Source organism: Gracilinanus agilis, chromosome 3 (genome assembly GCF_016433145.1).
Source record: "Gracilinanus agilis isolate LMUSP501 chromosome 3, AgileGrace, whole genome shotgun sequence".
NCBI classification, from domain to species: Eukaryota; Metazoa; Chordata; class Mammalia; order Didelphimorphia; family Didelphidae; genus Gracilinanus; species Gracilinanus agilis.
The window spans coordinates 277,082,611-277,110,243 of record NC_058132.1 but is presented as its reverse complement, the minus strand read 5'-3'; the positions used below and the strand labels follow the sequence as shown (position 1 = coordinate 277,110,243).

The following is a 27,633-nucleotide window of genomic DNA, read 5'->3' as shown; positions in this document are numbered from 1 at the left end:
ATGTAACCCTTGGTGATGAGGGACATATTCTACCAGGTAATAAAAAGAGGCAATTATAGAAACAAGTAGACAAAGTATCAGCCACTACCGAGCTTATGTGCTTTTGTGTCTCCTTGACGCGTTTCACTTCAGGAAGGTCAGGAATTGGGGTTCCTTGTCCAATACTTTCCTTGTATTTCACCTGCAGTCACATAAATGGAAAATGAATGACAATATGTATTAGATGTATTCTGTCCCAGACTGAGTTCTGGTAATAGATCATAGAACTATATTGATCCAATTAATTAAGCTTGGCATTACTAAACTCACAGTGTATGAGAGACAGAAGTCATCTTAAAGATCTGTAGGTCTCCACCCTCCCAACCCCCATGCCACAACCTCTTTTTGCAAAAGAGAAGCTGTCTGGTAGACTAATGTAATTTAATAAATATTGATTCCTTGAGGCAGGAGGGAACTTTCAGAGATTAGAGTCCATCATTCTGTCTCATCACAGGGCTAGAGCTAAGCTATCCACAACAGATGTAAATCCATACACATGTGTATATATACATACATGTTTATATATATTTATATTTATGTTATACATGCATATATATATATATCTTAAAGATAGATGGACATCTGCTGTGGATAGCTTGGGTTATGGTCTGTATAAATAAAAAGGAATTACTTTAAATTCCCTTTAACTCCACAGAATATCAGAGTTGAAAGGGAGTCCTCTAATTTAACAAGTGGCTCCATTCTCAGATCCTCTCTATAATATCAGTGATTAAATTTGTCCAGATTCTACTTAAAGAGAGGAAATTCTCTGCCTTCTTGATAGTGTCTGTTCAACTTTTTGGTAACTCATCGCCAGAGCTTTCTATCTTTTGTCTGAAAACTACTATTTTCAACATTTAAGAAACTCTTTTCTGCTTTAAGCAGACCAACAAGAGTTTAATGACACTTTGCATATGAATAATTGTATGTGAATGAGAATCTTGCCAATGGGGATGGTGACTCGTTATGGCAGCCATATAAAAAATCTCAACTTGTAACTCATACATTATAGGATTTAGAACTTAAAATGACCCGAGAAGGGGTCAGTTAGGTGGCTCAGTGGTCTAGGTTCCAATCTGGCCTCAGATACTTCCTAACTGTGTCAAGTCACTTAATCCTCATTGTTTAATCTTGGCTGCTCATCCGTCTTGGAACTGCTACATAGTAGTGATTCTAAGACAGAAGGCAAGGGTTTAAAAAAGAAAATGGCCTTAGATCCATAGATGAGGATCTGATAATGAGAGAACTGAGGCTCGTAGTGGTTAAGTGACTTAATATGAGGGCACAGAGACAGTAAGTATTCAAACTGAGCAGGAACTGTATGAGGGTAATAATTGAGGGAGCCCCTTGCTACACCAGACAGGGTGCTTGTAATAGAGCTGAGCATGCCCTATGGGGATGGCCATGCACCCTGGCAGAGTGAATGCTAAAGGAATTGTCCTTTGGAATGACAAAATCCCTCTTGGCTTTCTGTTGCTTGGTGAGGGGAGTCAATGTCCATCAGAAAGGACACTGGGTTAGATCAACGTCCCCCTCCTGGAGTCAGTGCATGCCTAGATCCACTGGAGAGCTCCCAGTCCAACAAATACAAAAAACTACTGGATAAACCTTCTTCCAGTTGCATTGTACTTGTTCACATCTTTTTTAAAGCTCTGTTCAGAGAACCATGGGACTTATGAAAGGGAATGCAGAGATTGGTATGAGACAATAAACAGAGATAGGGAGTTAAAATCCATGATCTTTACCGCGCTAATGTGATCCTGTGTTTGTTTGACTCTCATCATCTCAGGAGTCTGACCAATTGCTGTTCCCGGAGAGATGCCTTCTTTATATAAAACCTGGTTGTTCAGAGCAAAGACAGAATTACCAGAAAAGAAACCTCTTCCTGGAGAATGACTAGGATAAGATAAGAAGGTTTCTGTGGAAATAATTGGGCTAGAGAGTTTTCTTAGATTTCTGCAGCCTCTGCCCAGAGCAATATTATTGTTATTGACTGCTTTGGTGGTCAGTTTGGGTGATTATCAGCTACTCAACAAATATCCACTCACTCAATAAACCAGAAAGCATTTATTATGAGGGGGGAGTCAAGCAAAGTTAGGAAGATAAAGCCAAAAAATGGAATTACCTCTCTCTTCCAAGAGACTTACATTTTAATGAACAAATGAATGAAAAATAATTTATCACCCACCTATTATTTATTTGCAGAGCTCTGTGCTAAATGCTAGTGTTACATATAGAAGAGCAGGACAATCCCTGCTCTCAAGGAACAAGCATTCTCACGAGGAAGATAATAAGTAAAGTTAGGAGTGTATTTAAAAAAATGTAAGCTGAAAACAAAGTAATTTGGGGAAGGGGTACCTTAACCAGTCAGGGGCAGGGGGAAGGGGGTCCAAGAAAGGCATTCACTTGAGTCATACTTTAGCTTTTATAGAACTCATCCCACTGCCCAGACGATGCTACCTGGTTGGCACAGGACTGAACAAGGCTCAACTTCATTCCCCACATAGAATACAAAATCCACTCTGAGAAACAGGAATGAAGACAGGACAGATGAAACATGTCCTTACTTTAAACATAACTTTTGGGGGACCAGGGGCACGAACAATACACAACATCAAAGAGGATTTCAACTGATTGGCCACAAGACAAAAACAGACAACAGGGTTACTGCTTTGGGATTTAAAGAGAGAAAAGTAATTTGGTTAACATTTCTCAGTGACTTCAGCTGCTCTTGGATGAAGCTTGTCTTGGTAAGAGATTTGGTTACCCTATTATCAGTTACTAGATCAACTATCATAGTTGGGGGTTAATTATTTGAAATATTAAGGAGTTAGAGTCACTACAGATGAGTTTTTCTAAAACGAGTTTGGAATTACTTAGGTTAGCGTCGCAATGGAAAACAAAATAAGTATACCGAGCTGAAATTCTTTTGATTTTCTTTAACACGCAGTATTTCTGGCGTGTCTTGTACAACTGTAATTTTTCCTTTAGTGTTTTTATGATCACTCTGGTATTGGAGCTATAAAGAAAGAGTAAATAAACACCTGATTACAATTTGAGCATTTTTGTGTAGTCATTTCGAAAGTGAAGCAAACAAACCAAATCTTAGAGAAGTCTTATGTATGAGGAAAATATATAACTGAGAAATATAAATTATTGCAAAAATGAAAAAATCCCTCAGGGAGATTCGTTGTCAGATTTTGATTTAATGTGGGAGAGACTGGGGAATGGAGGGAAGTGAAAAACATATACTCTGAATATAAAGACAGCTTTTGGCTGGAGCTAAATCTTAGACCTGACAAAGACAGAGCTTATCACTGACTGACACAGGTTGGTGAATGTTTATATTTGAAGAAATAAAAATATTAAGAGAAGGGAAGAGTTCAAATTTGGACTCGACCTTTATTTTTGGCTTTTGTGATAATCTCCCAATCTAGAAAGTGATGCTAAAACATTGGCCCTCATTTTTCCAGGAAGAGGATAAAAAGTGGAAGTTGATCAATGGACCTGATCCTAGCCAGTTTGTTAAGCTCATGATTTTTAAAAAAGAATATAGTATATTTCTCTAAAGTTTTATAAATGTACCTTTTTTAAGATGTCATTATCACTATCCTCTATGACCCCTTCCTCTTATCCCCTCACCCCATAGTAGCCTTCCCTTGTATCTTATAAGACATAAATATAATCTAACAAAATGAACTAAAATAAATTAAACACATACAAGGCTGAAGTTCTTCTGGTTCTCTCGGACTCTCTGCATCTCTGGAGTCTCCAGCACTGTCTCATAGTAGGACATGCACCTTTCAGCATCTTCTTTGTACTTTTTCTGGAAACACATTCAAAGGGCATAGAGAGAGTAAAGCAACTCAGTTATGAGGTAGGAGCCGAACTTGCTAAACATCACACAGCTAGCCAGTGTTAGAGAGAAAGTCTTTTTGACTCAGAAATTGAATTAGCCAAGATTATAGCTCTGAGTTTTACAGATTCCATTAACCAGTAGAAGAGTTTAAGCTACAGAAATGGGAAGATCACCACCTAGTGTTTATTCATGAAAACTGAAGGCAACTGACAAAATAAGAGATTACAAAATTGGGATATATTCTGATAATACATTTATATATATTTATATGAGAGATATTCGTGTTTTTATATTTATAGATTTATTTATATATTATCCTTATGCATATTTATATTTGTATGTGTAAACATTTATTTTATTTGAAATTTTTAATCATAAAGTTTACTTATTTATTATTTCAAATATTTATATATTATACCTCTCTAATTGCTGAAATAAATAAAATGCTGGAAGACAGGAAAGCCATTATTCTTATTAATTTAAAAAGAATAATACTAAAGCCCTTGCTTTATAATATAAGCTTTTCAGTGTTAGGGAGTTTTAAATTTATGACTTTATATTTTCAGAACCTAGCAGAGTGTGTGGTATGTAGTTGGAGCTTAATAATGCTTATTGTTTGACTGATGCTTGCTCTATTTTTGAATTCATGTCTATTTGGGGAATTTTGCCATTTGCACAATAACTCTCTAAACATTCATTTGTGATAATGATTTTGGTTATAGCTTCCCATATCTGTTTTTTAAAATCCATTAAACTTTAATTCTGACAAAGGAATTCCCAAACACCACCAAACTTACATTACATTATGCTCTTTTCTTTCTAGGATGTTACAAAACTTTGTATGTAAAAAGTCATTTTTGGAATTGATGGTAGTGGATCAAACATATGTGTTTTTCCTCCTTCTGCCTGATCAGTGCAGTATCACATTATTTTTTTTTAAAATAATTTTATTATTTTTCCTTTTTTCTTTTTTTATTGTCATGCAAGACACACTTCCATAATTGGTCACTGATACAAGAGCACACTCATATAAAACCAAAACCCCCAAATAAAACCAAAGATATTGTGGTAACACATTGTAATTTTTTTTTATGCTCTCACCTGACTTGAAAGATTTTTGACTTGCTGAGCATGAATGATCTCTGGTGTATCAACAACAGATGTGAAGTTGCCTTTTTCCATTTCTGCCAACTGCTTATATTTAATCTGAAAAAGAAAGGAAACTGGTAGATATGGGATTTCAAGATTTTAACAACAGATTTGCTTACTTTTCTCAAGAAATGATACAAATTTATTCAAAAAGAGATTCATTCATTCATCAACTCATTTTTATTCCATTCCTGCTTAACGCACTGTGCTTTGGAGACATCAAAGAAAGTAAAGGGCATCCATCCCTGTAAGAATTTTATAATAGAGTTGGGAAGAGGGGATATATGTATAGGAGATGGCAAGAGAGTTTGTACACCACAACAAATGCTAAAGTAGAACTTAAATAATTGTCTCTGGGGAGGGAAAAAGAAGGAACAAAATCACTGGGGGTGGGGGTGGGCTTCACTAGGGATGTCAGAGGACTTTGCCACAGAGGAAAGAGAAGACACCAGAAGGAAGCTGACCAAGTTAAGTGGCTTGGATGCAGATTAAGGACAGTATTGATTAGCACTAGGGAAATAATCATATAGGTCAGGGTCTGCTGGGGGGCCATCCCAGGCACTCTGCCCTTTATAAGGAGTGTGAAGGAGAAAAAGGAACTCCTGGTAATCCTTCTACTAGACCAACATATATCCATTAATTAAAAACAATATATTTGCATTAGATAGGCAATCAAACTATATTTATTTTACAACCCATGAGATTTCTGGGCCAAGGATGGAAGTACTTTTTAGAATCAGAGAATCTTACAGCCAGAAGGGGTCTTAAGAGATCATCAAAGACCAATCCTCTTATTTTTCAGATGAGAAAACTGAAGCCTAGAGAGGTGACTTTGCCCATCTTATTAATGGCAAAACTAGGATTAAAACTCAAGTTTCCTGATTTCTGGTCTAAATCTCTTTCCACAGATATGCTTATTAAATGTATGCATCTTGGTAAATTGGAGGTAAGAGGATGCAGAAATGCTGGGCATTACACTGACCTGGCTGGCAATATCCGTAGCATTCCTGGCCCTCATGAAATCAGGAGTTTCATTTGCCATGGTGGTCAGACCTCGTCCTTTGACTTCTAGCTCTAGGTCTCTCTTGTATTCTTTCTATAAAAGAAAATCATGGATTTTAGAAAAATCAACTAATTTCCTGGGTCTATGCCAGGTATTAAAGGAATTCAGTGACTATAAATATGTTTTTCCTCTTATAATGTGTGTTGACTTAGAAATCATAGCCAGTATTTATTTTAGAATCTTATAGTATACAGTATATAAGAAGCTAATATTTATATAAAACTCAACTAATATAATATATATCAACTAATATGATATATGAAATATATTATATATATCAACTAATATAATATATAAAATATATAAAAATCAACTAATTTCCTGGGTCTATGCCAGGTATTAAATGAATTCAGTGACTATAAATATGTTTTTCCTCTTGTAATGTGTGTTGACTTAGAAATCATAGCTAGTATTTATTTTAGAATCTTATAGTATACAGTATATAAGAAGCTAATATTTATATAAAACTCAACTAATATAATATATATCAACTAATATAATATATAAAATACATTATATTATATTTATATAATATATAAAATAATATAATATATAAAAATCAACTAATTTCCTGGGTCTATGCCAGGTATTAAAGGAATTCAGTGACTATAAATATGTTTTTCCTCTTATAATGTGTGTTGACTTAGAAATCATAGCTAGTATTTATTTTAGAATCTTATAGTATACAGTATATAAGAAGCTAATATTTATATAAAACTCAACTAATATAATATATATCAACTAATATAATATATAAAATACATTATATTATATTTATATAATATATAAAATAATATAATATATAAAAATCAACTAATTTCCTGGGTCTATGCCAGGTATTAAATGAATTCAGTGACTATAAATATGTTTTTCCTCTTGTAATGTGTGTTGACTTAGAAATCATATGTGTTTATTTTAGAATCTTATATTATAGTATACAGTATATAAGAAGCTAATATTTATATAAAACTCAAGGCTTACAAAATCCTTGATACCCATGATATCTTATCCTCACAAGTCTGTGAGTCAAATAGTACAGATATTAATATCTCCTTTTTACATATGAAGAAATTTATCAACCCAGTACAATATCAATGTACAAATGAAACTGAGATTTTTAGTTAAACTTTGATTATGTTAGACTCTTCTGAAGAGCCTAATTTTTTTAAGGCCAAGTATGGTGGCATATTCTCTGCAAACCAAAATGTGTTGGGTTTTTCTTGTATTTTAGAAGAGAAGAAGAGAGTTGGATGTGATTTGTTAGACCTTGGGAGGCATTAGGGGCTACCTCATTGAGGATCTGAGTTGCATTCTTTGCTCGTAGCATATCAGGTGTGTCATCCATTTCGGTGAGACCCTTTCCTCGGATGCTTTCCTCTAGATCTTTCCTGTACTCTTTCTATATCACAAAAATAAAACCAACAAAACTGCCAAAGAGAGCCGAGAATATTTCTCTTAGCTGAGAAACAAACCAAAAAAAAGTTCACATTTTAAAGCAGATAGAATTTAGTTGTTTCATGAAGATGTGGATCACAGCATGGGGCAAACCATCAGGTGGTGTTAAAAACAAAAAGGAAAGAAAAAATAGTCTAAAAAGTTAAATTCAATTATGGGACTTCAATTAAACAATTAGAAGAATTAACATGGATAATTGATTAGGTAAAAGAACCAAACACATGAAAAAACAACTTGGAACATCAAGAGTTAAGTAGTAAAAGGAACACATTGATGAGTGTCATTAGTGGAATTATGGAATTATTTGAATCAATAGAGGAAGAAAAGACCAAGTAATTGCTACCTCGCTTGCTATTTTGGTGGCATATTTGACATGTAATAGAGCTGGTGTAACCTCCAGGCCAGTAAGATTTCTGCCTTTAATGGACTCTTCATAGTCCTTTCTATATTCTTTCTAATATGAGTAGGAAGAAAAATAAAGTCAAAAAGCAAATCTTTGTGTTGATTTTTTCTTTTTCATCTATGGGAAGAAAAATTATTTAGAAAAAGTCACAGTTTCCTTTTAATATGTAGATTAAAGGCATAACATTTTTTAAGCAATTTCTGAAATGCATTTCTTTTAAAAAATTTTTATTTGCCACGTTTTGAACTCCAAGTTGCCTCCCTTCCTTCCCTCCCAACTCCATAATAGAGATGGACAACATTTGATAAAAATATATATGTGGAACCATATAATACATACTTCAACATATCAGTTCTTTCTCTGGAGGTAGATAGCATTTTCCTTCATAAGTCCTTCACAGTTGATATGAATAATAATATTACTCAATCAATATCTTAGTCATTTGCAGTTACTTTTTGAACAATATTGCTGTTACTATATATAACACTCTCTTGGTTCTGCTATCATTATACTCTGCATTATTTCATGCAAGTCTTTCCATATTTTTCCAAAACCATCCTGATCATCATTTCTTACAGGCCTGTAGTATTCCATCATGATCATATAAAACAACTTATTCAGTCATTCCCCAATGAATGGGGAATTTTCCAATGCTTTGCTATCACAAAGAGAGCTGCTATAAATATTTTAAGATATGTCAGTTCTTTTTATTTTTTTCCCTGATCACCTTGGGAAACAGATCTGGGTCAAAGGGTATACATAGTTTTATAACTCTTTGGGCATAATTCCAAACTGCTTTCCAAAATAGTTCAATTCACAAATTCACAAAACAGTCAATTAACAATTCCACCAAGAGTGTATTAGGGTCTCAGTTCTTCCACATCTCCTCCAGCACTTGTCATGTTCTCCTTTTATAATTTTAGCCAATCTAATAGTTATGAGATGATATCTCAGACCTGTTTTAATTTGCATTTCTCTAATCGTTAATATTCAGAACATTTTTTATATGTCTAATTCTTAAAACTGCCTGTTCATATGCTTTGACTATAAGTTGGAGAATGACTTGTATTCTTACAAATTTGACTCTGTTCTTTATATATTTGAGATATGAGACCTTTATCTGAGAAACTGTCTGTAAAATTTCCCCTGCCCCCATGATGTTCTACTTTCCTTCAAATCTTGACTACTTTGGTTTTATTTGTACAAAACCTTTTTTTAATTTAATGAAATCAAAATTACCCTTTTTTTTACATCCTACAGTGCTTTCTTCTCCTTGCTTATCCACAAATTCTAAAGCATTCCTTTTTAGAAATTTCTTTTTAAAAATTCCAAACTTGATGTGAAGGAATATAGACACTAATATACTGTTTTGGAGCTGTGGACTGATCCAACCACTTTGGAGAATGCTTTATTTCTTAAAGAGATCAGGGAAAAATGAAAATATCCTACGTATTTCAAAATAGTTCTAGCAGCTCATTTTGTGGTAGCAAAGAATTAGAAATTGAGGGGATGCCCATCAATTGGGGAATGGCTAAACTAATTACTGTATTTGATTGTAATAGAATACTACTGAACCACAAGAAGTGATGAACAGGCTAATTGTGAAAGAGCTACATGCAATAATGAACCATGAGAACATTATACACAGTTCCAGAATTAATACTGGAAGAATAAACTGTGAATGTTACCTCCAAAGAATGACCTGAAAAGGTGAAAACATGAAAGACAATGTGTATGAACATATTGGTCTCCTGGACAATACCTCTTTGGTGTGGGGAAGGTTAGGAGGGGCTGGGACATTTGTGGATGGGATTTATTATGTAGATATGAAGAAAAATAAGCTAGATATGTAAGAGAATTGTGATTTCATTCATGCACAATCTTTTTCTTTACATGTGGAAATGCTTGATTTATTTGATTTGGTAAAATTTGGAATAAAATTTAAAAAATTCTGAATTTAATAACATCAGATAAAAAAGAGCATTTTCACAAACAGAAGATTACACACAAAATCACCAATTATTTTGTACATATTCTTTTTAAAATACATAATAAACCAATATATAATTTTCAAAGCTCTCCTTTTTGTGATTCTTTATGGTCTCCCTTCTTTTCTGAATTGAAAGTGCTTAAATGATCTTCTTTCCTTTCATTTTTTTCCTCTATTTTTTCTTCTTTATTTTTTGGGAGGCTACCCTATTCTTTCTCTTACAGTCCTCAAATTAGAAAATAAGGCCCTAATTCTCTTGTAACAAATAAGTATAAACTTGATAGTATTTCTGACCAATGTTAAAAAGTATCAGAACATATCTCCTTCTACTGGGAAGACGTCTAACCAGGAGAAAGAAATTGGCTTGAAGAAACCCAATTACCCAACATCTATATCATACAAATGTATAAGATTTTGACCAAGGCAAATCAAACTAAAGGAAGTCTCAGGAGTCACTTATAACATATAATTACAGTTTTGCAAGTACCCCCACATATCCTTTAAACTATCTCCCTTAACCCATTTTTCTGAACTTTTTCTATACATGTCAAATGGGGACAATGCTTTTTATTCTACAATAATAAATAGGATTTATAAAGGAAATAAACCTGAGAAAAGCAACACAGTGGTTTAATTCAATACAAAAGAATACATTTTTAATGTTAGAATTTTTTCTTAAGGCAGGGATAGGGAAAGTTCTCTTTTTTTCATCTTTGTTAAAGTTAGAACCTCTTTCCCTGATTTAAAACAAACAAATATCATTTTTGAGTCCACTCAATGGTTTCATTAGTGTGGGAAAATCTTGGTATTGAACTTCTCTCCACTGGTGAAGATCTGTTCTTTAAGTCAAAGAGAAGTGTTTATTCCTTCAAAAGCTCACATTCATGAAAGCCTTCACAATGGAAATCAGTAAGCATTCATTGAGTTTTCCACTTTAAGTGGGAAACTATATTATAAATAATAGATTTACATTGATTTAGGAACTATCGCCTTGTTAGGATAAAATTAGATAATATTTGTAAAGCACTTTATGAACTTGAAGGTACAGTCTTGGAGAATTGCTTGGGGACACACTGAGTCATCAAGTGAGTTGGTCATAGTCACCAAGTCAAGCATGATGCATCTGAGACAGTGCTTTAACTTGGAACTTCCTGAATTCAAAGCTGATTATCTAACCACTCTCTTATGATGACTCTTAAAATTTTGTCCAAAATGGTCATAATAAAATTCTAGTCCAATTCCCTCATGCAGTGATTGAGAAAACTGAACAGACAATGAAGTGCTTTGTTATGCTTTTGGTATCTTCTTTCGATTATGTGGGATTTTGTCAAATAGAAATGTTTTTTTATGATCTTGTAGTGCTATTAAAATACTTTTGTTTGTAGTTGTGAAAAATATCACATGAGAAAAAATGGTTTCTAGTGATGATATCCTAAAAATCCATGATATAAGGAGGCTGCTTCATGAAATTGGATCATGCAGACTTTAAAATAAGATCACAACTTATTCACTCTGTTTAAAAGCAACATATTAATTTCCCTCCTCAGCAGAAATTTACAGAATCTCAAGTATTTTTATGCTTGTATCCACAATGTAAAAAATTTACTATTGTGCATGAATAAAGAATAATAATGGAAAACATACATATATATACATATATATCACCTTAAGGTTTGCAAAACTCTATAAATTTTATCTACTTTTATTCTAAGTAGGAGGTAAATTCTAACGATGCAAATTCATTTTTGTAATTTAGAGTTTTCTCTTTAAAATGGAAAACTCAATAAATTTCTATTGATTTCCTTTGTGGAGACTTACCTGGATATGAGATTTCAAAGGAGCAATCCTTAATCATATATATCCTTCCCAGGGATCTTCTGATTCAGCCAAAAAAATTAAATTGTATTAAGTACTAACTGGGGGTGGGAGGGAAAGGCTATCTTTGTATATTATGCAGGGCAAGTTTTTATAATATGAATATTTTGAATTATAGAATAACAGAATTTTAGAGTTGACAAAGGCCTCAACGATCTACTTGACAAGAATATTCTAGGCATTCTATCTTATAAACAGTTTTGAATATCGATGTGGGCTCAATTTCATTTATTTCTTACCCCACTCTGCATCTGTTGAGATTCCTTTGCAGTGATATATGTTGGGGTTTCGAAGTCCAACATGGGTTTCCCTCGTTCCTTTTCATATTTTTCTTTATATTTCACCTAGTATTAGAGAGCACATAAAATGTATAAAGTTTTTCTTCAAGACAGCTACTCAGGGCTATTTAGTATTTCAGGTCATCTTCTTTAAAAGTAAGTAAATAAATAACTACAACGCTAAAAATTAGTTCCTCCTTTGAATGGGGAGGAATTAGTTTCCTTTTCTTTTCCTTTATCATCAAAATCCCAAATAATCAATAGTCATAAGAAAATTTTGTTAACATTCTTTTTGTTTTATCAAAATTATTTTTTATTATGGATTTGAAAAACATGAACACTTCCTGCCTTTTTCATCAAGTCAGTGGGTGGCAAACACTCAGACCATGATTACTTTCCTTTAGACTGATACCTTCTTTTTAGGAATGGACTCAAATTTAACTAAAGAGCATTAGGGAAAATGATAGTCAATGATGAATGGTAAAATGTCATCAACATGTAGATCCATGAATCCAATACATGGAACACATGTAGCAAAGAAATCAATTTATCCACATGTAAAATGTAGTTACATACTACCAAAAAACCAGAGGCAATGTGGCTCATGCCAGACTACCAGTGGCTTCCTCTTTAAGTGAATTGTAGATAGTATTGCCAGTTTGGCCATCATATTCTAATTCAGCTCTCTGAACTAACAGAAAAAGTTGTTGCCGTTCAATTTTGTCTGGCTGACATCTTTTGGGGTTTTCTTGGCAAAAATACTAGAATGGTTTGCCATTTCCTTCTCCAGATAATTTTACACATGAGGAACTGAGGAAAATAGGGTTAAATGACATGCCAGGATCATAGCTAGTAAGCATCTGAGTTCAGATTTGAATTCAAGAAGATGAGTCTTCCTGACTCCAGGCTAGTTATTCTGTCTTCTGAGCCACACAGCTGCCTTGATAGAATAAGTAGAAAGGCATGATAGAAGAAAATACAACTAAATATTCAATGTGTCTATTCATTTTAAGAAGATAAAATAATTAATTAATTTTGGAATATTCAACTGAATTAGGATTCAAGAAAATTCAAGAAAGAGTGCATTATTGATAGGTTCAGTTGAATTTTACATTATTTTTGTGATTTTTGTGATTATGACTTTAAGTCAATAAAAGGGTCAATAATGTGAATGAAGCAAATTCTGAGGAATAGAGTAAGGTTTTAAAAATGACTATTAGACTCCTTTTTTATGAATTATAAGAAGTGAGTCTTTTGAAAACTAAGCTGTATGGGAGTTAAAATAAAGGCTATTTTGTGCAGTAGACGATCTATTATTTCATATTTTGAGGTATACTTAAATGACACCAAATGCAACCCCTGTATAACTTTAGTGAGTGCTTTCTTAAATTGTTAACAACAACAACAATAAAACTTCACTTGGCAACAACCTTCTTTGATAAATTCTCATACTTTGTTAGACTTCAACCATCAGGTCTATAGCTCAAAGTCTTTTTAGGAAGTAATACCACCTAGGATTTATGCCACATTTTTCCCAAAGAGCTGTCAAAAGTCCTTTCAGAGATATTATTTCCTTTACCCTTTTAATAATTTTCTGAGGCAGAAAGTGTAGGAATTACTATCTACTATTTTAAAATAAATAAATAATAAACAAACAAACAAACAAACAAATAAATAAACAAACAGCATTTATTTATTTATTTGTTTGCTCGCGTATTCATGTTTATTTATTTATTTTATTCAAATAAATGCTTTAAAATAAATAAATAAATAAATAAAGTTTATTATTTAAAAAAAAAGAAAGGAAGGCACAGAATAGAAGTGGACTGATCTCTTATTTTGGTTTATGTGTTCATGTCAATAGAAAACTGAAGCCTAGCAAAGACTCAGAAATTGGGTTCATTATTCTTATAGGTGAGATTAAGTTTTGTAGCTTTTTCTAATAATGAAACACTCTTAGATGATGTGCAACAGAATCTGGAATCTATTGACATAGCATCAGGGAAACACTCAGATGTGATTCTCCAATGAGGTTCTACACATTCTTTTTTTTTTTTTTTTAATGTGGGGATTCTCATAGATGAAGCAATTTAAATCCAAAGAGGAGGTATTTCTAACATCATTGAAATCAGTGACACAAGGAGAACCACAATTTGGAATCCACAGCCATCTGTTTTCCCCTATAAACGATATATAGAGGCTTGACAAGAGGTAAGAGATCTTGATTTCTGTGAGAAAATTGTAGTTATACTTGGGAAATGAATGGGTCAAGTTAAAAGTATTTATTGGCAATTACTAAGTATTATCTTATCAGATCTTCACAATGACCATAGTGTTATTATTATCCTCATTTTACAGTTGAGGAAATTGAGGCAAATAGAGGCTAAATGACTTGCTCATGATCACATAGCTATTGTGTCTGGAGTTGGATTTAAATCCATCTTTCTGACTGCAAGCCAATGCTTTATCCACTGTACTACCCAGCTGCCTCTGGGGAAGGGCAATGGTATTTTTAAACTTACTTGGCTCTGTATTTCTGTTGCTTCTTTTAGATGGAGCTGTTCCAGGTTATCAGGAATTACATGGTAGTGACCCTTACTCTTCTCATATTTCTTCTTGTACTGGTACTGAAGGGAAGGTGGCAAGAAGCAGCTCAGTGAAAAGTCTCCCACTATTTCTACTTCTTCCAAGGTCATATTTACCCAACTGTATGTTAAATTCAAATTAGACATGCCAAAAAAGGCACCCTCAACCCCTCAAAAGGGATAAAGACAAATATTTAAATGATTTCTTTTATGTTTGTAAGTCTTAGCCAAGCTGAAAATTAGTATTTTTCGAACATATTAACATTTTAGGTAGGCCCCAAAGAAATAACAAAAATCACAGAAAGTCAGCAGTAGTGTAAGAGCTGTTAAGAAACATGACTTGGGGAAAACTCAAAGCTTGCTTTAAAAGTTAACAGCAAAAAAGGAAGGAAAGAAAGTTTAAAAAAATTTAGAAGGAGGAAACACATTAGTTTTTTTTTAATGGTCAAATGTCTAAGAGTATTAGCATATCTGCATACCTTGAAAATGTTATTCTAGAGAGAATGAATAGATTAATGTTGCTAATTGAGCAGAAAAAATTGCATTAGACCAAAGAGGAAGAAGTAACTACCAAGTGATGTTGTAGTAACAGGAAAGACTGAACAATTGGTTAAAGGTGAGTTCAGAAAGAGAAATTATAAGGAAATGGTAAATCAAACTGGTTTGAGGGTTAGTCACTGAGCTTACAGAACTGGCAAGTTGGCTTGTATTCAGCACATGATTCATAATCAGAGATTCCTTCATGTCAGTCACAGGTTTGTGAAGTTTCTTTAGGTCAGCCTTGTACTTAACCTGCAAATTTAAAAAAAAGTTGAAGCTACCTCAGAGAGAAGATGAGGAAATTGTCCACTCTTTCATGTCAGCCACAGCAGGACACATCACCCTGGAGGAGGGTCTAAGGTGGCATCGAGGGAACATACTTCACTTGCGAGGTTGTTGGCATCTTTCATGGTCTTGTAGAGCTGGCTATCTTTCAAGTTGTATTTTGGCGTCTTGCCCTTCTCTTTGTCAAAGTTTTCTCGGTATTTTATCTAATGTAAAAAGATAAACAAATTATTTCAGAGTATCAATCAGACTGGAAACTGAGGAATAGTAGAATGATAAAAGATAAAAGATTTAGGTTGCATAGGCAATTGAGAATAAGACCAAATGAAATAGGATTTGGTTAAAATTCACTTTTAAATTATCCATTGACATGAAATGTAATTTTTGCCTAACATGGGAAAGAAAGTAGAGAGAATTTGATTTAATGCAGAGCAATAAAGAGGTCCTGACTAGAAAAATAAAAGATATCATTATTCTATTAGCGAGGAATAGGAAATTGTCAAAAAAGCTGAGTAAGACCCCAAGTGAGGAGAATTTAATATAGAATTATTAGGGAAGAAGATACGGTGAGCTAAACTAATGTTTTCAAACTATTATATTAGAACAGAAAGACCAGGAAAAGAGATATATAATATAAAGTAAATTACACTTCTGGAATACACATAAAAATATGGATATTTTAAAGATGAAATTATGAAAAAGATTAGACATTCATTATATATGACTAAGTGTAATCAAAAGGAGAGCACTTAAGAACTTAGAGTATAATCCAATTGTGGCAGAAAAGGCTATTTTTTTCTTGCTACTAATGAGATTTGTGCATTAATTATATTTTAGGTACAAATCTACAAATAAATTCCCATAGTCTATTCATGTAATAAAAAATGAAAAACAAGTTGTTTAAAAAATCAGTCAATTAATAGCTAGATATATTTTATACTGTTTGGTTAGTATGATAAAAGATGGACTTATGCAGAGTTAGCACATTCCATTCATAAAAAGACACATCCATTCTGTAGAACAAGAGTTCTCAACTTTTTTGGTGCCATGGACCTCTTTGGAAATCTGGTGAACTCTATAAAATCTTAGATATTATTGTTTACACTAATGATTGAGAGAAATACCAAATTGCAGTTAGATGTTAATAAAAATTAAAAAGTAGTGTTTTTTTCCCCATTCAAGTTTACAAGCACCTTGGAATCTATTTCATGAACCCCTTGAGGGTCTAAGGACCTCAGGTTAAGAACTCTTGCTCTAGCACATTCCATACGCCTCACACTTAAACGGTAAGGCATTGCTCTTCCTGTTGCTATACAAATAGATCAGAACAATGCTGGGCATATAGATAATGAAACCACTCTAATGCATTAAAGAAAAATCTGCATCCAAGAGAAAAGGACTCTTAGAAAATTTCAAATTGATTACCTTTAATGAATCCATAGTGAAAAGACAAGAACAAAAATAAAGATGTAATGCTCAAGACATACAGAAGCAGGCATGAAAAAGAAGAATAAACACTAATTTGAAAAATATTCCATTGTTAATGATGATCTATCCCTTCCTAAGGGAAATTTACCCTCAAAAGAAAGAGAAATGAAGATAACTTAAAAGGAACCGAAAAACAAGGAAAGATTCCAAGAGTTCTTCAGAACAAAACAACATAGAAAAGCAAAGTAATCCAAAATCCATTGAGAGAGGATGATAACATGTCTTCTTAAAGAGGTCCACAAAAATGATTCTCTCTTCAAAGAACTTGGGCTAATCTTTCTCAGCCCAATTATTGATATGACTTGGTATTATGAAAATTCATTTTTTCTTGCCTTCCTTGTTGCACTGACCTTTATAAGAACTGAAGTCTTTTAAAGAATAATAGCATGCACATAGTTCCAAACCTGGGAAGTTTGGAATACTCAATATGTACAAGAAATTGTGCTTGACCATGCAGAATGTGCATGCAAAACAACATGAAGACGTCAAGTACTGGAAGACCCCCTTTTTTCCAAATGGCAATAGGTGATGGTGCATTCCTCCATGTTTTGACATATCACAATACTGCCATTTTGCAATCTTTTCAGGCTCAGGAAGTTAGAATATTGCAGACTTAGTGTAGGAAAGTGATTTCCAAAACTCAATTTGCATTGCCTTCTCACCGCTTCACTGAAAGACTTTCCACTATGATTGTTCTATATCCCCTCCCTAGAGGATTTATTGGTAATGGATGAGATTTTTAGAATAGGGAAAAAGATCAGAGTGCCTTGCTAATGGTAGTGAATATAAAACCAAAAAAGAGAGAGGAAGGGAATTAGAATTTATATAATGCCTTCTATTGCTACACACCTATTCCTTTTTACAAATATTATTTGATCTTCACATCAACTCTTCAAGGCAGGAGATATTATCAAATCCATTTGCTAGCTGATGAGACTAAGACAGAGGTACATGTCTTGTCCAAAGTCACACAGCTAGTAAGTGTCTGAGGGCTGACTTTGAACTCAGGTCTTCTTGATTCCAGACCTGGATCTCTATCCATAGAGTATTAGCTATTTCAAGGCATTCAAAGGTAATACCATACTGTGAAAATTTTAAATGGGTCACCTAATATTTATTTCTTTTTGGGTATAGATAGAACACCTAGGATATAGAATTTGATTGGTCTGGGGGTATTTCTGGTGAGCCAGCTCCTATTTACCAACGCATATTGGAAACTGTTCTGCCATTGATATTGTGGGATACTGAATGATTAAATGACTTGTCTAGGGTCATAAGTCAGGATGTACCAGAGACTTGAAGGTGAAGACTGGCTCTCTATCTACTAAACTTTTTTTTTCCCCCCTCTTTGGCTATAACCAGACACTAAAATAAAACAGCATCTAGATCAGTGATTCCCAAAGTGGATGCCACTGCCCCCTGGTGGGTGTTGCAGCGATCCAGGCCACAGGTGCATTTGGGGGTGGTGAATAACTGTAAGGGGGTGGTGATAGTATGTCACAGGGGGCGCTAAGTAATATTTTTTCTGGAAAGGGGGCAGTAGGCCAAAAGAAGTTTGGGATCATAAAAATTCATCTGATTCTTCTAGATTATAGTTGATAAACCCATCTTGATGTCATCTTATTTTATCAATGCAATGTCTCCAAAGAAGCTTGGTGACCCAGTCAAGCCTACTGAATGGTTTTCCTCTTTGTATTACACCTTTGATTATGTGCTATATGCCAGACTTGACTTTTCTTCAATGCTGCTCTGCAGCATTGAGGTACATTTCACGTAGGAAAAAAGGGGTTTGTGCAGAATGACCTCCTTTGACAGATTTCCATTGCATTCTACACTTATCAACGCACACACATATACCATAAAGAAAACAGTGCAACTGGGGTATTAGAACCTCAGGGACAACTTTTACCCCAGGACTAGGACTAGCAACAACAAAGACCAAGAGAAAATGAGAATGACAAAGAGTCGGCACTCTCTGGTTGCGCAGTCAGTCTTACATCACTGATGAGGACATTTATTTTCTTAAGATGCCTCATCATGGGTGTGTCGTAAGATGCGGCGCCATGCCCCTTCCTTTGTCCTTTGAGGTATTCCGCCTAGAGTACGCAGCAAGATAGCACAATCAGAACAGGGAGGCATGGCCGGCTGTTACACAGATGGATAGCACAAGAACCTAGGTTTGCACTATGAGGAGGACTCAAACTCTCATCAGAAAACTCTCATGGAAAATCCACTAGAGTAGACTTCAAATAGAGGTTGGTGCTTTCCCATTCATTATAATTGAAGAACAATTTATGGTCAGGGATAACAGTGGCTTTTTAAAAAATATAGTGAATCTATTTAAAAAGGATAATACTGAAGTGACTTTTTTTTGGCTTTTATATCTTTAAATGACAATGCTGGACAATTTAAAAACAAATGAAAACATAATTTCAGTGTTCATTATTGCTTGCTGTGTTTCACTAATCATAGAAATTCAGTTTTAATTTATTCCAGAGTTTATCTGTTGGTTTGCTGGCACTCACTCAACACACTAATACTTTAAAAAAAAATCTGTGATCTTATCAGTATGCAGTACTTTAAATGATGCAGATTGCACCACACCTTACTGAAACTTTCATTAATTTCTGTGGTCCTTAAAGGTTTATTTTATTAGCTGGTGACCAGTCTTCCAGTGATGAACCTTTATGAAGCCAGGCTGGTCCTTAGACTAGGGAAGTCATGGAAGTCATGACTCATGACTCATGATCCACTAGACTCATGGAAGTCATCACTAAGTTGTATTTTAACCCTTTCATGTGCAAGAAAAACAAGCATTCCAAACGTGGGTTTTCCTAGAATAACTTTTGGTCACCCACAGTCATCTCCACATCAGAGAAGGCACAAAAAGAGAAGATTCATGGAAGTCTCATGTCACAGGTGGTCTATACCTATGACTTCATTAGTGTAGGGAACTAACTCCTGGTGAGGAAATTCTTTCTATTAATGAAGATCTATTCTGTAACCTTTCAATCTTATAATTTCCTGGGAGCAATAAGAGTTTAAGAAACTTACCCAGGGTCATATAGCCATATAGATCTATCTATCTATCTATCTATCTATCTATCTATCTATCTATCTATCTATCTATTTGTCTGTCTGTCTGTCTCCAATAGGACTTGAACCCAGGTCTCCATGACTCCAAAATCAGATCTCTGGTCTTACCTTATGGCATGGTATTTATATATATTAAAAAAAACCCCAACAACAGAAATCTCATGTAAACTTAATAACACTTGAACCATTGCTTCCTTGATAGGAATAATAATAATAAGCACTTATATAGAACATAAAGTTTAAATACTATAGGAGACCTTTTAAATCATAAACATTAAAAAACCAATAGAATTATTTATATTTAATTACTCCATCCCATCCATGCTTCAAATCCAATTTCTGAGATATTATCATTTAATTTTTATTAATTTTCTATTTAAAAGACTGGAATTCCACTTCTGAATTAGTACTGATAGTATAAATACTAACCCAAAGTGCTTCAAATGGTCTATATCCATTTTGTACTAAAATGAACAAATGGTAAGGCCCTATATTTTGACTCCTCTGAAATGTCTGAAAACTGTGAGAGAGATCCTTGTGTTTTCTGGAGCAAATATAACTTGTATAACTGGAGCAAATCAGGACTTCTGGATACTGCTCACATCTTCTTGGAATAAGGTCTTCTCCAAGGAACAGGTTTCTCTCCCAGTACATATATGTATAAATTGTGATACTCAAAAGCTACTTCAAACATATCATTTCTTCTCTCATCATGATCTTAAAAGTAAAAGAACCCTATGAAGCTGCAGATTTTAATTAGGGAAATAGGATTTGAGAGAAGTTGTTCATCCATTTAATCATAGAAATGGTAATAATATGGTTGTGCTTATGAATTATTCAACATCACTTTTTCTTGACCAAATATTAATTGCAAAGGTGAACAGGAGTGTTTGGTTAACACTAGATTGTGTCTTGCCAGGAAGCCAAAATCCAACAAAATCCACACTTATCAAACTTAAACAACAACAACAACCCCAAAACTACTAATTTGAATGACTGGTACTTATAAAATGAATGCTATCTGTTCTTCTTTATACATGAAAATTGCTACAGAGGCATATACTGATGAATAAGACTTATAAATGCATGTAGCCTTGTAAAGAAAAAACCCCAACTGAGAAATTTTAATCATTCTTTCTTTTAGTCTCATAGAAGAATATTAAAAAAAAGTTTTGAAATGTCATTCGAATACTTGCTTTTGTTTTGTTTTAAAGAATTATAGTGATGTATAGGAATTTATGATTTATCAAAGAATCTCAATCCAGAAAGTCTTTTCATTGATCCTTCCCTTCCCTTTCAACCACACCATTACCTGACTACTCAGCCTGGCAGCCTTCTTAGCCATTTCGATGTCAGGACGACCAAGCATGCTCAATCCATGACTTCCTTCCTTCCGGTGCTTGGCTCTATATTCCACCTAGACCAAACAAAACCAAAATGACCATTGAGCGGGTAACTGTCCTCCTGGAAAAACACCCAGAGATCATTTAATTGAAAGTGCCTTGAATCATTTGCTGACAGTGGGCACCAGAGAATACCACACTCTCACCTCACTGGCTAGCTTGGCAGCGTGAGTCGCTTTCTTGATGTCAGGTCGATCAGCCACAGTGGTGTAATGTAGGTTCTCCTTGGCATCTTTTTTGTAGGCAATCTTAACCAAAGCAAGAAAGAAAAGTCCAATTAGCCAGGGAAAACACTGGATGTTTCTGTGGATTCTAATAAAATCTAAGCTGTCTGCTTTTCAATCAAAATATATTTCCAATACTTTTATCTTAAAGAAGATGGAGAAAGATTTTTTAAAAAAAATTTTATTACTTTTCTTTCTTTTTCCAGTCTGTTTTGTTTTGTAACATGCCTAATGGGGAAATATGTTTTGAATGATTGCACATGCATAATCTTTATCAAATTGCTTTTTTTTTCAAAGAGGGTGAAAGGCAAGGGCAGGAGAGAATTTGTAACTTAAAATTTTTTAAAGTGAATGTTAAAAATTGTATTTTTTACATGTAATTGGAAAAATATAAAGTGTTTAAAATGGAAAAAAAGAAGATGCAGAATGAGACATACATTTTTGGACATGGCCAATACAAGTATTTGTTCTGTTTACCAGGCATATTTATTATAAAGATTTTGTTTTCTTTTCTTACTTTCTCAATGGGCCAGGAGGAAGAGGAAATACTAGCTTGTTAATGGAAAAAATAATTTAGAATGGAATAGAAAATATTAACAGAACAGAATTAATAGAAACAATAAATAATTTTTAAAAATAGGTATGTGAAACAGTCAGGTGATTAAAGGTTCAAAGGAGAAAAAGTCCACTAGAAAAATCAAGCAAAGACTCCTTAATGTGGCTTTAACTATTTCAATTAAGTTCAGCAAGCATTTATTTAGCAATTATTGTGTTCCTGGCCCTGAGTGAGGTACAGGGGATACAAAGGGAAAAAAAGCAGTCCCAGATAACAAGGGGCTTTAATTTTACAGAAGGGGAAAAGTCCGCAGTAAGAGGGTAAATCCAGAACAATACTAAGCAACACAAGGGATTAAATCAGGAAGGGTTTCATGGAGGTACCTGAATTGTACTTTGTAGGAACCTAGGGAATGATCCAAAGGAAACTAAGGAGAGAGTGACTTCTAGATATAGGAGAAGGAGTTCTTATACAAAGTTATGGAGTGAAGAGATTTCACTAACTCAGATGCTTCCCTGAGCAATGACCTCCGAGAAAGAAAACACTTACATTGCTCTGGTTCTTTGCAACTTCCATGGCATGTTTCACCTCTGGTGGCTCAAGCATGATGGAGTAATTGGATTTTCCTCTCTCCTTTACAAACTTCTTTTTATAATTTGTCTAAATAGAGTAAAAATATTGACAAGATTAAAATTTTGTCCTATAAATTCTCCTTGAGCAAGGGTAGGAATAGAAATTATGACCTCGAAGACCCTTGATTCCATCCATTAATAAGTCTCCCATGACCACCTTTGGCACCTGTCTGACAAGAAGGACAGGAAGTCTGTTACCTGTATTTGGGTGGATTATCCCTTAAAATTTCTACTACTCTCTATCATTAAATAATCTGTAGGGAAACAGGTCCTGGGTAAAATTGTTTTGATGTTTAAAGAAGACAGTGCTGCAGTGGTGCCTATGTGTTCAACATCACCTTCTTCCTTGAACTAATATTAGTGAAAAGGAGCAAGAATGTCTGGTTAATATTGGTTTGTGTCTTGCTGGGAAACCTTTTCTTTAGAAGAATCCATGTTTATGATACTTAAAAAATAATATGTTTTTGATGCTCTTTGGTTAAAACCAAACATTATAGTCATTTCTAGAAATAACTCTTCTTTCCCTACCTCCAAATTGAATTCTTGTAATAGCAAGTTGGCACTAGGTCTGGAGTCAGAAAGACTCCGCTTTCCACATTCAAATCTAGCCTCAGACACTTACTGGCTCTGTGACCCTGGGCAAATCACTTAACCCCATTTGACTCAGTTTCCTTATCTGTAAAATGAACTGGAGAGGGAAATGGCAAACCACTCTAGCATTTTTGCCAAGAAAACGCCAAATGGGGTCATAGAGAGTAGAACATGTCTGAAAAATGACTGAACAAAAAAACAGCAAAAAGTAAGAAGCCCTTGACTCAATGACCATATCTGACAACAATACACTAGCCTGCCCTGGTAGTCATTTATGTGCTTCTCTGCTGAGAGATGCTGAGAGGTGCAAAATAACTTGTCAGGCTTTTTGTATATACTTTGATTAAAGCTCAATCTCTTAAATGAATCTAGCTCTAAATCCAAATATTGATCCTATTTACCTCCAGCAATGTCAATAAATATGATTTCTATTTTTAAATGGGAATTCTAATGGAAATTAATTTCCAATTAAATGGAAAAACTCCACAGAGAATAATGTGGGTGGCAATAAGAAGGTTATAAAATGCACACAGGACATTGTACAAAACTCAAAGATTTCTCAGAGCCTTTTTCTGTCTGGCCAAGAGTCTCTGTTCCTCACAAAGACTTAACTTGGGTTAAGTCACTTCATATGTTGACAGGACAGTGGAATCCAGAGTACCACATTCAGGAAGGCTGGTTACTTACATCACTGACATTCTTAGTCACTTCCTTGACATGAACAGTATCGCGTGTCTTGGGGAGAGTTGTGTAGGAACCCTGTGCAAGATGCTTTTTCACATAGTCCTTGTATTTGTTCTGAGGACACACAAAAACAGTTGATGAAGGAGTCTGGTTGTGAGCAAAGATCTTGGATGAACATAGGTGAAATGTAGAAATTAATTACCTCTGATACCAGGTTACTGACAGTCTTAGCAAGAAGGATCTGGGGAGTATCAGGTACCGCCTGGCAGGTTCCTCTTTCTTTGACATGCTTCTCTTTGTATTTTAACTGCAGCAAAAAAAGAAATAGCATTCTTCAGTTCTTTGGTGTACCTTGGCAAGCTTGTTTTCAAATTTCTCAAATGCCCCCAAATGAGGATATATCACAGGGAATGGATTTGTTGTTGAATCAGGGATATTCTGTGAACTTTCCTTAAGAAATGTAATATTTGCTCACCTTATATGATCTTGGAAAACACCTTTTATTTTTATAATTTTTATTATATTTATAACAAACAATATAATAAATAAATATAATAAATATATTGTATTCATAATAAATAAACACCTATTTATTATTACAGTTGGGACAATAGCAAGAATACACCTTGTATTTGTCTATCACAAAATTCACAGAATTGGAAGGGACCTTTGAGGTCCTCTTGTTCAAGTTGTTCCTGAAAGGAGTTCTTTCCATAATATTCCCAAGAAGAAGCCTTTTAGCTTTTGCTTCAAGACTTCAGGTAAGTAGAAATCCATTATATCTCAAGCAACACATTCCACCTTGGGGTAGTGGTTCATTATTCTAATGATGAGGATGTTTTCCCTTATGTCAAACCCAAGTGTGTCTCTTTGTACCTATCCTTCCTGGGCATGACTATATGGGGCAAATAGTTCAAGTTTCAGGACTAACACTTTGTAGTTCTGTTGATGGGTCTAGGCTCCTGATACAATGGAGTAGGAAGCTAAGCAAGGCTATCAATGAAGGAGAATATACTCACATCACTTTCTATTAAGGAATTCCTCAGGGCCAGCACCATATCTTTGTCATCAGTGACAGAGAGTTTACAACCCTTCAGGAACTCTCGGTCCAGCTTATATTCAAACTACCTCAGAAGAGAGGGGAAGGAAGAATGAAATGAGTAAGAGACCAGGACGGTCATCATAAAAGGAAGCAATGGGAATCTGTAACAAGCCACCCAAGGAATTGTAATTAGAGATAGCTAAGTACTTGGAATTCACTTTCACAAGAGTAAAGATGAATTGACACAAAAAATGAGCAAGAAAGACTTTTGTGACTTTCATCAAAATGTGGATATCAAATAACTTGAGAAAATTTTTATCCTTGTATCCTGGGAGTTGCTTCTACTCTCTATCTCCATATAGTATTATCTGGCTTTCAGCTACATCTGTGAAGGTTTGTTATAATTCGTAGTTTGAGCAGAATTGGTCTTACAGGCATACATGATACCCCCCTCCCAATTTGGTTTAGAGCATCTGCCCATGTCACCCTGCCTCTCCCCTTACTGATCAGAAGAAGGAGGGATGGTGGACTGTTTTAATAACCTACAAATATATTGGATAGTAATTGGGTTTTTTCCTGTTCATCGTTTCATGGATGTTTCATCCATTTATGCATGACCATGCTTTTATTTCTCTTACATCACTTTGTTGCAAGGTTGATTTAGCAGCTTGTATGAAGTCAGGTCTGTCAGCAATCCACTTCCAGTGAGCTTTGGTTGCTTCGTATTGCTTCTTATAATCCCTCTGTTTTTAATAAAAATGAAAAGGAATAATTTAATTCAGTAGAGTAGAAATAGCATATGGGGGCTTACTCTTCTCTCTGAACACTTGCCAAGTGATGGTTATTAATGCAAATGAAAGACTCAATAATGATTTGAATGTATTTCATGAAACTGTAAGGAAACTCAAGAAGTGATACGGTGTGGCCCCCTGCCTCCAGTCAGGTAAACACCTGAAGCATCCAAGAGAGAAGATTATCTGATTTATTTTTAAAGCTCTTCAGAAACGAGGATTCCACAGCCTTTTAATTTTTTTTGGCATGCTATTCCAGTATAATCATCTTCAGAGAAAGTTATATCTTAAGTCTAACTAAGTTTTCTCTTCAAAGAATTTAAGATTATGTCTTTTTGATCCTTTGGGGAGTTAAAGAATGGCTGACATCTCCTAAAAGCAATAACTTCAGTTAAGAACCATTCATATTTGAATTTAATCAATTTGAAGGGGACTCGAGTGAGTAGAAAGACAACCTTTCCACTAATAAAGAATTCATGTGTGACCATCTTTCACTTTATTTCTTTCATGAGTTTTTTAATTTTATGTGTGATATGTGTCTTCTGCACGGCATGAGGAATAGGAAATATAAATTGCTTGAAACAACTGGTATAACCTCTATCAGATAATAATTCACCACTTCAGGGAGGGGAGGGAAAGAATCTGAATTGTAAAATGTCAGAAAACAATTGTCAAAAATCATTTCTACATGTAATTGGGAAAAAAAGTTAAAAAAAAAAAGAATTAATGTGTGGGCTAATAGTTGCCAAGTCTGATTCCACAGTGTATTAAACCGATGAATTATTTTCCATTTCACAAGTAGACCCTGGACTCAAGGTGGTGCCAATAATAACATGTGTGTGAAAGATACTCCTGATTATTTTAAAAAATGAAGAAAAGGCACCTTTCCGAAGTTCTGATTATACTAAAACTGTCTCATTGATTTCAGGGTTGAGGCTCCTATTCCTTAACTACTAGATCTAATTCCCACATGGTTGAGGCCCGTACAGGTGACATGAAGTAGTTGTACTCTGCACTTTAGGATCAGACTACTATCATTGTTCCCAATATACTTCAGTAAGAATCAAATGCAATAACTAATTTCAGTGTCAAACGGCAAGCTCACATAACAAGTTTTCTGAACTTAAAGCTCAATAATCTGAAAACACATTAAAAAATGTAGCTGAAAGGCTGCTGGGTTTGAATTTTGCCCATACCAATGTAAATAATTATTCACTATTGGGCAATATCCTGGCACTTACATTAGTGTTTACTCTGTAGGCATCCTTGGCTGCCTTTATATGAACTGCATCGGGTTCAATGGTGCAATTAGACTTGGTCCTTTGGTATGCTTCTTTGTATTTCAGCTGTGGGAAGAGACATCATTAACCAGTGCTGTTTATGTAAAGCAGCTTATCCAAAGCTTTAGAAACAAATAATAAAAAGCTTAATCTAATATACAAATTTTCACAACCAGAAAAGTTGTCAATTGCAGGAAGCCCCGGGACCCTCTGGTGTCAGATTTGAGACTTTGGGTCTCGCAGGGTCTGAATGGCTCTTTGATGGCTAAGCCACTGATTGTGGCTTCTCAGTAGCCTTATTTGTTTATTTCCTGTTTTTTTTTGA

The 27,633-nt window shown here is 34.4% G+C and overlaps 1 protein-coding gene across 1 annotated transcript in view; it reads right to left on the bottom strand.

The window, feature by feature from the left end:
* Window positions 1–27,633, bottom strand: part of NEB (nebulin) — a 235,194-nt gene that overhangs the window by 20,344 nt on the left and 187,217 nt on the right. Inside the window, exons 118-137 of the mRNA XM_044669878.1 lie at window positions 27,270–27,374; window positions 25,876–25,980; window positions 25,215–25,319; window positions 24,398–24,502; window positions 24,199–24,309; window positions 22,838–22,948; window positions 21,655–21,756; window positions 21,418–21,522; window positions 15,617–15,727; window positions 15,384–15,488; window positions 14,634–14,738; window positions 12,073–12,177; window positions 7,909–8,019; window positions 7,399–7,509; window positions 6,030–6,143; window positions 5,000–5,104; window positions 3,761–3,865; window positions 2,954–3,058; window positions 1,785–1,877; window positions 89–181 (exon numbers count right to left, since the gene is read on the bottom strand). Coding sequence (XP_044525813.1) covers window positions 89–181; window positions 1,785–1,877; window positions 2,954–3,058; window positions 3,761–3,865; window positions 5,000–5,104; window positions 6,030–6,143; window positions 7,399–7,509; window positions 7,909–8,019; window positions 12,073–12,177; window positions 14,634–14,738; window positions 15,384–15,488; window positions 15,617–15,727; window positions 21,418–21,522; window positions 21,655–21,756; window positions 22,838–22,948; window positions 24,199–24,309; window positions 24,398–24,502; window positions 25,215–25,319; window positions 25,876–25,980; window positions 27,270–27,374 — 2,112 coding nt within the window. The remainder of the gene's footprint in view (window positions 1–88; window positions 182–1,784; window positions 1,878–2,953; window positions 3,059–3,760; window positions 3,866–4,999; window positions 5,105–6,029; window positions 6,144–7,398; window positions 7,510–7,908; window positions 8,020–12,072; window positions 12,178–14,633; window positions 14,739–15,383; window positions 15,489–15,616; window positions 15,728–21,417; window positions 21,523–21,654; window positions 21,757–22,837; window positions 22,949–24,198; window positions 24,310–24,397; window positions 24,503–25,214; window positions 25,320–25,875; window positions 25,981–27,269; window positions 27,375–27,633) is intronic.